General features: G+C 41.9%; 1 protein-coding gene across 1 annotated transcript; it reads left to right on the top strand.

The window, feature by feature from the left end:
* The first annotated feature begins 1389 nt into the window (after window positions 1–1389).
* On the top strand, window positions 1390–11262 carry LOC141798183 (sodium/potassium-transporting ATPase subunit beta-3-like). The gene is made up of 7 exons (XM_074680005.1): window positions 1390–1781; window positions 5326–5454; window positions 5734–5832; window positions 5980–6167; window positions 7894–7944; window positions 8242–8328; window positions 8478–11262. Exons 1-7 carry the CDS (start codon window positions 1502–1504, stop codon window positions 8643–8645), a joined length of 1002 nt encoding a protein of 333 aa, XP_074536106.1. The 5' UTR covers window positions 1390–1501; the 3' UTR covers window positions 8646–11262.
* Window positions 11263–11857: the final 595 nt, after the last annotated feature.

The following is an 11857-nucleotide window of genomic DNA, read 5'->3' as shown; positions in this document are numbered from 1 at the left end:
GAGACTCTTTGTCCTCAGATTTTTTGTCCTCATTTTTTCTTTTTTCGTAACCCCTGTCCTCAAACTCTCCATCCATAGACTCTGTCTTCTGGGACTTTTTTTCCCCCTTTACTCTGTGTCTTTAGACTCTCTGGCCTCGGATTATTTTTGTTCCACAGACATTTTGTCGTCCACTTTCCATCCTCAAGCTCTCTGTCCTCAGACACTCTGTCTCCAGAGTTTCTGTCCTTAGACTATTTGTCCTCAGACCGTCTGTCCTCAGACTCTGTTTTTTGTCCTCAGACTCTGTCTTCTGAGACTCTCTGTCTTTTGACTTTCTGTCTTAAGACCTTCCGCCCTCAGACTTTACGGTCCTGGACTCTCTTTTCTTAGGGCCCTGTCTTCTTAGACTCTCTCTGTCCTCAGAGCCTCTGTTTTCAGAGTTTTTCTTCTTAGTCTCTCTTCCCTTGGACTGTTTGTCCTCAGATTTTCATTCATCAAATTCTCCATTCTCAGATTTTTTGCCCTCAGGGTCTTTGTCCTCAGACTCTCTGTCTTATAGTGTCTTGTTTCCAGTGTTGTCTGACCAAGAAAAAGGCTGTATTTTTATTCAGATGCTGGGATGCTGGGTCAGCTTGGGACCAAGAATCTGTCGGAGCCATTTGGGGTTTATTTAGTGGACTCCTGTATCACCACCTTAGACTCTGTGTCCTCCTTTCTTCCTCTTGTCTCCTCACCTCACCGCCTCTTCGTATAATTTTATATCGTGTCCTTGACTCTTCTCTTACTCCTCTCACGTGCCTCTCTTCCTCCTTGTGTGTGTTTGTGAATTTGTGTGTGTGAGTGTGTGACATCAACACAAGGTTGTCCTGCTTTCCTCCAATGAAGTGTTTTCGCTGTGATCATGTGACAGGTCCGCTCTGGTGTGATTATATAATGTCTTTTCATTTGATGTGAAATAATTCTTGAGTAATCATCTCATGAGGTGCAAATGAGATTAATTTATTTCCTGTTCTGTATCAAACCTTCATGAAAATATTTTTTATTCCAGAAAATGTTTCTATAAATCAGAGGGAGAAATGAGAGAGGTGTCAGGTTGACTGTTTTTTAAAGCTAATGTTTGATTTTGAGGGTATATGAAACATTATTTTTATCTAACTGAAACATTATTTGAGTTTTATGGCAGATATCTGTGATGGTTTTATTATTTGGAGTGATCCTAACACTATTTCACAGCACAGCAGCTCACCATTATCACGCAGACCCCTCATCCCCGGGGGGCTTCACTGCGCATGCGCCTGGTTCTGCAGTGGTCCTTGTGTGTAGGCATGTGTGTGTGTGTGTGTGTGTGTGTGTGTGTGTGTGTGTGTGTGTGTGTGTGTGTGTGTGTGTGTGTGTGTGTGTGTGTGTGTGTGTGTGTGCAGCCACAGACAGATCTCCGCTCAGCTATCTGACGTATCGGCTCAGCCCGGCTGTTAGCCCGCTTAGTGTTGATTAGCCCGGATCAGTTCAGTCCGGCAGCATGTCGTCCAGCCCGCAGCAGCCGAACCCGGAGCCGAACCCGGAGCCGGTAGAGGAGATAAAGGAGGAGGCGAAGGAGGAGGTGAAGGAGGAGGTGAAAGAGGAGGTGAAGGAGGAGGTGAAGGAGGAGAGTAAAAATGAGGAGACGAAAGAGGAGAAAAAGGCAGAAAGAAACGAGGAAAAACCAGAAGGAAAAAAGGATGAGCCGAAGGAGTCCTGGAAGGATTTCTTCTACAACCCGAGGACCGGGGAGTTCATGGGCCGGACCGCCAGCAGCTGGGGTAAGCCCGAACCGGACCCGTCTTTCTGTCTGTCTGTCTATGTGTCCGTCCGTCTGTCAGTCAGTCTGTCTGTTTGTCTGTCAATGAGGCTTCACAGTCCGGGTCCGGCTCGGTTCGGCTCTAACGAAGCCTCTGCAGGTGCTTCAGGTCGACAGAAACGGGATCCGAACCCATCAGGCACGAGACCAGCAGAGGTGTGTGCGCGTGTACATCTTACGCTTTACAGTGAGGGATCAACACAGGCGCGTGCGTGCGTGCATGCGTGTGTATGCGTGTGTTTATCATGGTGATGGATGAATAATTACCCAAAATTTAATTTCAGATTTGAGGTTTTATATTTAACCAGATTTTATACAAATTACACTGATTAGCTCCACATATACTGAGAGGTTTCTACATACAGTAAGGTTTTATATATAGACTGTCAGCGCCTTTATATATAGACTTACACATTTACTGAGGAGGATGTAGCTGGTTTCTGAGTGTCCTCATCCGTTCACTTTGAATGAGGCAGCGAGGCAGGAGTTCAGGGTCCTCATTACACTTTGAAATAGAGAAATTAAACTTATTTATGTTCATTTCTATATTATTATGATTATATACATTAGGGAAATGCATTTCAAACAAATGTACCAGGCATTGGTATTAACTCAAATAATCCACACATGAAAAGAAATCACAACGTTCAGGTCCATGAATAATGATTATGTGGAATTAAGTACGATAACACAGGAAATAAGTATTGAACACGCTAACTGAGACTCATCTAATACTTAGTGGAGAAGCCTTCGTTTGCAATGACAGCTTCCAGATGCATCCAGCCACGTCTCGTCTTCATCATCCTGGTGGATGGCAGCAGATTCAGATCAAGAATTTCCCCGTACATGGCTCCATTCATTGCTCCGTCAATTATATGAAGTTTGCCAACACCATGAGATGAGAAACAACCCCATGCCATGATGCTTCACCTCCAAACTTCACTGTTGGTGTAGTGTTTTTTGGGTGATGTGCAGAGCCATTTCTCCTCCAAACATGGTCTGTAGTATGACAGCCCAAAAGTTCAGTTTTGGTCTCATCTGACCAGACAACATTCTCCCAGTATTCTACAGGCTTGTCAAGATGCTGTTTAGCAAACTTTAAACCAGCTTCAACATGCCTTTTCTTGAGGAATGGAGTCTTGCGGGCTGAGTGTCCATAGAGGCCATGGTGGTGGAGTGCATTGCCTATTGTTTTCTCTGTAACAATTGTACCTCCTGCCTCCAAGTCTTTCTGGAGCCCTTTCAGGGTGGTCCTTGGCTCGTTGAGTACTCTTCTGACTATCTTTCTGACTCCCTGGTCAGAAATCTTCAAGGAGCTCCTGTGCGTGGCCTGTTGATGGTAAGGTGGTGCTTCTTCCACTTGTGAATAATGGCCCCAACGGTGCTGACGGGAATATTCAGGTGCTTTGATATAAGTCTGTAACCAGTTCCATTCTGATGCTGATCAACAATCAGGTTGTGAATGTCTTCAGAGAGCTCTTTGCCTTTACCCATCATGAGGTGTGTGGTATCTAACTGCTTGGTGAAAAAAACACATTTTTTATAGGACCATCAATTTGCTCTAGCCCAGCTGATGTTGGTTTGCACTAATTGAAAGTTCAAGTAATAATTACTCACAGCTTTCAGGTGGTATGGTGCATTTCCTTGCTAAAGTATACAGCCTTTCCATGGTGTGTTCAATACTTTTTTTCCTGTGTTATCGTACTTAATTCACCATAATCATTATTTATGGACCTGAACTTTGTGATTTCTTTTCATGTGTGGATTATTTGAGTTAATACCAATGTCTGGTAGGAATTTTGTTTGAATTGCAGCTTTGGAAATAAATGTAATGTCTCCACTGTATATTATGTAATTCTGAGGCTTCTGGCCTGTTCCACATTGGGATAGAGCTTTTCCCTGCAGGTGAATTGTTCTATTACTGGTATTTTCTCCAAAACACTGACATCAGCATCGTTATCAGCTACAGACACACGTGAGACCTCTGCTGAGGTTGTGTTTGGTTACAGAGATGGACAGAGACGACAAAACATCAAGTTGTAGTAGAGATCTTTGCAGCTAAAGTTAACAGGTCTCGTATTCGCGTTTAGCGTGATGCTAATAGATGAATGAAAGTAGTAGGAGCCTGCAGGTAGAGCCTGGGTGTTGCTGCTGGGGCTGAGGTGCAGGTGCATTGAGACCCTAAATCCTGCACATTAAACTGTTTATCTACATGTGAGGATGTATGTACAGATGATTGTGAGAACGATCTTCTGCGCTTTTGCATGTCCACTTGGCCGTGCACTGATCAGATGTCATAGATTCTTCTTCTAATGAACCTGGCCTCACTTGACCTGACACAGGAAGTCACAGGAAGCAGTCTTATAACACCTGCTTATCAATATGGTAGGTGACCAATCACAGACATGAACAGCCTGCTGTCAGCACGCTGTCATATTTTCCAAACTCAGATGTTTAGTTTAAGATGTTAATTAATGTGGCAGGTGTGGAAAAAATGTTTCAGTCTAAGAATGTTCTCAGGAATGTCTATGTTCATTAATTTACAAAATGCAGAGAAAGATCAAAAGAGATGTCTACATCGGATCAGTATTTAGAAGAATAGAATAGTTTTGGTGTCTGGTGTTAGCTCCATTAGCCATGTCTGTGAATAGCATGATGCTACTCTGCTATGCTATTCCCTCTGTTGCTGAGTTAGCACGGCTAGCTCGTCCATCTTATTGGAGATAGATCTTACGTTCCCAATCACGATGGATGGAAGGACAGGTCCATGTCGTCACTTCTTAGCTCACACCTGAGAACCAGCACGTCGTCCTCACCTCCTTCTCCTCACCTTGTGGGAAGACATCCGGCCTAGCACCAGTTAGCATTGATATGCTACAGGCTGCTAACAGCTGATTTCACATGTAAACAATGCAGCCATGGTTACATGTAGGATCTCCAGACAAACACAGGAGAAAATAAGTAAAAATATCACTGAAGACACAAAAAGTTTGGTGTCCATGACCAACAAATGAACCACACAAAGTAAAGACCCACTCCAAATACAAAGATTATGAAAAAGAGACAGAAAAATTTACAAGAAATAGACAAAGAAGAGAAAGCTGCTGCAAAAGGCAGCTGTTGCCAACAGGGCGGCGCCTAGCAACCTTTTGCCTAGTCGGAAAATCTGCTCTGCAGCAATGTTTCTATATATAAACACCGAACAATTCTATGTATATGGCTGATTTAGAGTGACAAACACTCGTCAGAAATGTTGATGTAAATGGAATATTACAGGAGCTTAATTACTGTTTACACCTGGGGCAGCCATCTTTGATTGTAAACTCTGGGGGGATGTAGATTCCCAGACAGGAACACAAGGAGAACTGAACCAAACACAGAAACAACAAACTGAACGGGAAACACAAGAAAAGAATCACAAAGAATAATAACCAAGAGACTCAAAATACACAAAAACCCAAACCCCAAACCGGATCATGACAGTAATTTTGAATTTTTCCTCTCAGGTCTCATCCTCCTCTTCTACCTCGTCTTCTACGGCTTCCTGGCGGGAATGTTTTGTCTCACCATGTGGGTCATGTTACAGACTCTGGATGACGAGGTTCCTTGTCGTCAGGACAGAGTAGCTAACCCAGGTGAGTTCTTTCCCACCAGCTGTTCTCTGTAAGCGTCTGGCTGCTCTACCTGCTGTGAAGCTCAGATTAAAACCTTTAATGATTTACGCGATCACTTTCAAAGAGTGAGCACACTGAGGACACGTGCTTTCCAGGTGTGGACACACACTCCAGCTACTGATGAGTTGATGAAGTCAGAAAAAAAGGGAGGATGTTGCCATGACGATCACTAAATCTCTTTGTTGTTGATTGTCTTCTGTTTTCAGTTTTATTATTGTTTATGGGTTTTTTGGAGAACAGGTTTGGTGATTCGTCCCCACGCTGCGGAAATTTCCTTCAACCGCAGCGACCCGCTGAACTACAAAGACTACACCCAACAACTGCACGACCTGCTGCAGCGTGAGTACCAAAGCCGGTCCTGCTGGGTCGACTGCTGCAGAAACATTTACTGGATTGTTTTCGATAACAGTCAGAAAATAAACTGTTTTTTACTCATTAAAAGCTGGAGCGTGTCAGTCATGGCTGTATTGTGGCTTTTCTCTGCAGGTTATAATGACAGCATCCAGGAGCGTAATGATCTGTGTATGGTGGGCGAATACACCGAGCAGGACGGCGAGCCGGTCAAGAAAGTTTGTCAGTTTAAACGCAGTATGCTGCGTCAGTGCTCTGGTCTGCCAGACACCAGCTTTGGATTCGCTGCAGGGAAACCATGCATCATAATCAAGATGAACCGGGTCAGTGAAAACCTGATTTAGGCCCTAATGAGCTTTCAGGTTTTGTTTCTGTTAGACCCTTGATTCAATGAAGCCATGATCTAGCTGTTCATGACAAACAGGGAAAAACAAGTGAAAACATGAGTGGATACATATGTAAATGTGTGAGTGAATACAAGGGTTAATATGTAAGTAAAAAGATGAGTGATAACATGGCTGAATAAATCAGTGCACATGTGAATTCATAAGTGAAAACATGAGTGAATTTATAAATGAATGAATTAGTGGATGTATGAGTAAATGTAGACCAGAAGGAAGCTCAACAGGAGAGTGGCTGAAGGCTAAAACATGAGCTAAAGCTAAAACATAAGTTATAGGCTAAGACATGAGCTATAGGCTACAACACAAGCTTAAAGCTAAAACCCAAGCTAAAGTCTAAAACATGAGCTAAAGAGTAAAACTAGAGCTACAGCTAAAACGTGAGCTGTAGACTACAACACATTCTTAAGGCTAAAACACAAGCTACAGATAAAACTTGAAAACACAAGCTAAAGGCTAAAACATGTGCTAAAAGCTAAAACCTGGGGCTTAAGGCTAAAACACAAGCTAAAGGCTAAAACACAGCCTAAGGCTTAATCACAAGCTAAAGGCTAAAAAATGAGCAAGAGGCTAAAATGCCGGCTTAAGACTTACACAAGAGGTCGAGGCTAAAACCTGAGCTTAAGGCTAAAACATAAATTAAAGGCTAAAACATGAACTAAAGACTTAACACAGGCTGAAGGCTAAGCTAATGACCAAAACATGAGCTAAACACTAAAACATGAGCTAAAGACTAAAACATGAACTAAAGGCTAAAACATAAGCTCAAGGCTCAAACATAAGCTATAGGCTAAAACATGAGCAACAGGCTACAACACAAGCTAAAGGCTAATTTTTGGGCTTAAGGCAAAACAATTTTAGCTTAAGGCTCAAACACAAGCTAAAATCTAAAACATGAACTATAGGCTAAAATTTGGTCTTAAGTCTTAAACACAAGCTAAGGGCTAAAACACAGGCTGAATCCTAAATCACAACCAAATGGCTAAAATGTGGGCTTAAGACTCAAACAAGAGCTTAAGGCTTAAACACAAACTTAAGACTAAAACATGAGCTATAGGCTTAAACGTGGGCAAAACACAGGCTGAAGGCTTAATCGCAATCTAAAGGCTTAAACATGGGCTATAGGCTAAAACAAGAGCGTAAGTCTCAAACACAAGCTAAAGGGTAAAACATGAGCTGAAGACTTAAAAATGGGCTAAACTGTTTGCGCTAACGTTCATTCCAACCCACAGTCAGCAGTTATTCTGCAGTGGTCTGTTCAAACTTGAGAGTCTATCAATAAAATGAAGAGTGAGGTTACGTTAGCTCTGATTGGTAGATGACTGGCAGGACATGACCTGGATTTACAAACGTTTCACATTACAGACATGTCTTAGAGCACCGGGCTGCTAGCTGAGCTAAATATAAACAGCTACTAAACTACAGTACAAAAAAAAAAGTTGTCTTTGACAAAGAAAATATGTTTCGTTCTGATCCTCATTTAATTCCAAAGCAAACAAAAACCTTGTTGAAAGTCACGTGTTCACGACAGTGTGTATGACACTCCGGGCCAGAAGGTGGCGAAAATGACGAAAGCTGAAAAGATGTGCGAGAAACATGCAACTGAAAAATGATTGATGAATGAGAACAAATGTCTGTGTGTTGGCAGGTCATTGGACTGAAACCACGAGGTGACCCTTACATCAACTGTACAGCCAAGGTACTCCCCACATCAACACCCCAACACACACACACACATACTGCTTTTGTCCTGACAGGATTCAGTAAATGCATAGATAGATAGATAGATAGATAGATAGATAGATAGATAGATAGATAGATAGATAGATAGATGATTATCTGAGCGCGGTCAAACTGGCCATTCAAGCACACTTCAACCCTAAAGTCCAGTTCCTTTGGCCAGGTTGACCACATGTGTTCAATGCCTAACCCTAACCTTCAAGAGTCAGCTTGATATCTAAATAATCTTTCTTTGTCCCCTTCCTTCCTCTGGTAGAGAGACACACCCTTACAGATGCAGTATTTCCCGTCCGAAGGTCGTCTGGATAAAATGTTTTTCCCTTACTACGGAAAGAAAGCTCATGTGGGTATTAATGTTGTCTTTTTCTTATTTTTGTGGATCGGTAAATCTCATCCAGCATGCCGAGTGTGAAACTTTATAAACTTTGACAACGGTAATGATTGGACATGTCTGAGGTAAACACACCTGTCTCCACCTCTCTGTATTCACAGCCGGACTACGTGCAGCCAGTGGTTGCTGTGCAGTTGTTGTTGACAAAAGAAGATCTTAATGTTGAACAGACTGTCGAGTGTAAAGTCGAAGGTTCAGATCTGCGTAACAACGACGAGCGGGACAAGTTTCTGGGTCGCGTCATCTTCCGGGTGAAAGTGTCGGAGTAACCGAACGTTCAAGGCCACATGGAGACCAAAAATCCGGAAATGATTCCCAGTTCCAGACACTTTGTAGTCCAGACCTGATCTAATCCTGTGAGTCTGAAGCTGGGTCTTCCTTTTCAGCCTCCATCGGGAAACCAGATCTGGACCACTGAGGGTAGAACTTTTAAGACCTGATCCTGGTTCAGACCTTGTAAAGACCTAGGGAAGTGGACAGATGTTGTATTCAGTGGTCCAGATGTGCTTCTTGGGAGACCAAACAGAAACCAGAGTGAAACCAGTTTGGCCCGTTCAGACGGTCGGAGCAGATCAGGTCTGTTGTGTAAGCATGTGAGCCAGAAGCACAAAGATGTTGTTTTCAGGTGTTTGTAATAATGTAATAAACTATAAGAAGATCCCAGCAGGCAGTGACCGAGCAGCCACATACAGCGGACATACTTAGGGTGGATTCACACCTGGCTCGTTTGGGGCAGTTGTTCTGAAACAGTTAGCATCCCCCCTCGCCAAAGTCTGGTTCGTTTGGGAATATGTAAACACAGCAATCACTCTCAGATGTGGAACAAAACAAGCGAATTGAGATCGCCAAAATAGGGTGGTCTTGATTCACTTCCATTTAAGCCCTGAAGCAGTTCCTTTGCAGTGGGAATGCAATCACCGCGGCAACCAGCACAACCGGCTCAGATCTGTGGTCCACACTAGCTGCGTTTCCATTAAAGTTTTTTGGAAAGTATAGTTGCGTCTTGCAGGTGATTCCATTAAAACTTGAAATGCACACAACTTGAGTAAAATCTTGTCCCGAGAGATTCAATTTGCAGAGTGTGGAAGAAGGAGGGAGGTCAGTAACCAGCGGTAACCATGGTTACCCCAATTTTTTAAGAACAGGAACTGTCATTTTAATGGAGGAAGGCAATAAGACGAAGGCATAGGGCCTAATAGGATGTCACTACGATGTTGATTCATGTTTTTATTCCCTGGTCACTGCCGGCCGTTACCATGCCAATTGAAACAAGTGTTTTCATTGTACTTTTGCGATAAACTTCATATCACAACTTCTAAAAAATACACCTCAAATTTTAGTGTTATTCGTTGGAAAAAACTGAAATCCTACCAAGTGTTTTTGTCTTATTTTTAGTAAAAAATGTCTTTTCGGACAGCTTCATTCACTTGACCAGTCCAGAAAAGTGTCTTGTTTCAAGTTTTCAAAGGCAAAAATGAGGTCTGAATTGCTTCTAACAAGTAAAAACAATCTGCTAATGGAGCAAAAAAAAAAAAGTATGTTGTTTAAGACGTTATTCTAGTTTTAAGCAAAGTTATGAGCAAATTTTTCTTGTTTCATTGGCAGTTTTTTTTTTACTTGTTTCAAGCAATTCAGACCTCATTTTGACTTTAAACGACTTAGATCAAGACATTTTTCTGGACTGACTAGTTGAATGTGGCTCATATCAAGTATAAAATTACACTTTTTACCTAAAACAAGACAAAAACACTTGATAAGATTTCATTTTTATGACAGTATTTATATTTTTGGCAATTTCAGGTGTAATGGAAACACAGCTACTGTAGTAATGGGGGGCAGTAAGGTGCCTGGTAGAAGAGGAAGTAGAACAATCTGCAGCAGAAGAAGAAAAAAAATGCATGTTTTGATGATATAGCTAACACCAGTAGATTAGCCAGGTGAATGCTAACTAACTAGCCACTTCCCAGTGAGAGAGGAAGTTGATCACTCAGGGCATTTGTTTACAACTTTGGACCACCAGAGACGTTTGCTGTGTGAACGCTAACGAACCAAGCGATTTTAGCCCCTGAATCTGAATAAAGCAAACGAGCCACAGGTGTGAATCCACCCTTAGACACTAAAGTTTACATTTCCTCTGATTATTGTGAGACTTTACTGATATCCAGCAGCACAGTAATCAGATCACATTCCTACCTTTATATTAATCTAAATATTTATATTTTATTTAAATAAAACACAGAAGAGGAGATTCATCCAAAGTCTTAAACAGATTATAAATCAAAGTTTAGTCTTAGAGACATTTTTTAAACTAAGACCTGTTGTATAAGACTTTTTAAAGAGGTGTCTACAGTGCACATAGAAATATTTAGTGTAGCAGCTCAATCAAAGAGTAAAGAGTCTGATCTCTGACTGACGGGTCCATCTGTCGATGCTAACGTCGAATGATGTTTTCGTTTATTTAAGTCAGAGCAAACTTTACAGAGGCATTGGAAATCAAACACTGTGACATATAGTGTTGCCGAGGTGATCTACCTGCTGGGACCCTCCCTCCACACACACACACGCAAACACACACATACATACACACACACGCCACCTCTTCACCTCCCTGTTTGTCTGTGGTAAACACTATAAGAATAAAAAGTTCAGTACTGCCCTTTTCACCTCCTGAAGTCTCTGCCTGTTGATGGTTCGTGTTTCATTTCGATGTGAGCAGAAATGCTTTTTTCAACTTTTCAGAGTCAACGTTTCTAACTGATCTTTATGAATTTGATAAACCTTCACTGTACAAACAAAAAAACACAATTTTATGAAATGTGACGTTGAGTGATTTGAATGATTGCAATTTGTTGAACTTGTGACATCATGCTCAGCAAACAGACATTAGTCATCATTAAATCTGCTGAATCACAGTTTCTGAGTGTTGCTGACTTTTTTTATTGGATGAACATGGCCTGGTTAAAGGCTTGACTAGAATAGGGTTTGAGATTCAGAAGAAATTTAAAAACTGTAATTTATTCAGATTCCATCAAATATGTATCGATTAAGCTAGCTTAGCTTTTAATTATTATTTAGGATTTTTCATGACCAGGTTTGGCATTTGAAAAAGTGCCTGTGACCCCCAGACCTAAACTCTGTTTCCACCAAGTGGTTCAGTTCAGTTCCTCTCTGTACGAGACGCACTTTGTAGTGTTTCCATGGACTAATCCCAGGGCATGTCCCCAAATTACTGACCCGTACAGTCCCACTTTTTGGCCCCCTTCTGTTGGGGTGCCAGACATACCGATCCAACCCCAGAAGGTGGAGCTAGAAACACTTGGTTGATTGGTTGAAAGAATTGTCACTTCCTGTGTGAAAGTGGCTGCGTTTCTCGTGGTGTTACACAGTCTTCTCTGAAACAAAGCTTGATTGTTCTTTGTAACAAAGAGCCACATGTCAACCACAAAGAAGATGAATAGCTAGATGTCTTCTATCGTTGCTC

This window comes from Halichoeres trimaculatus, unplaced genomic scaffold (assembly GCF_033239565.1).
Source record: "Halichoeres trimaculatus isolate MK-OKI-2021-1 unplaced genomic scaffold, fHalTri1.1 fHalTri1_scaffold_9, whole genome shotgun sequence".
Lineage (NCBI taxonomy): Eukaryota > Metazoa > Chordata > Actinopteri > Labriformes > Labridae > Halichoeres > Halichoeres trimaculatus.
The sequence above is the reverse complement of the archived record's forward strand: the minus strand, read 5'-3'. Positions and strand labels throughout refer to the sequence as shown.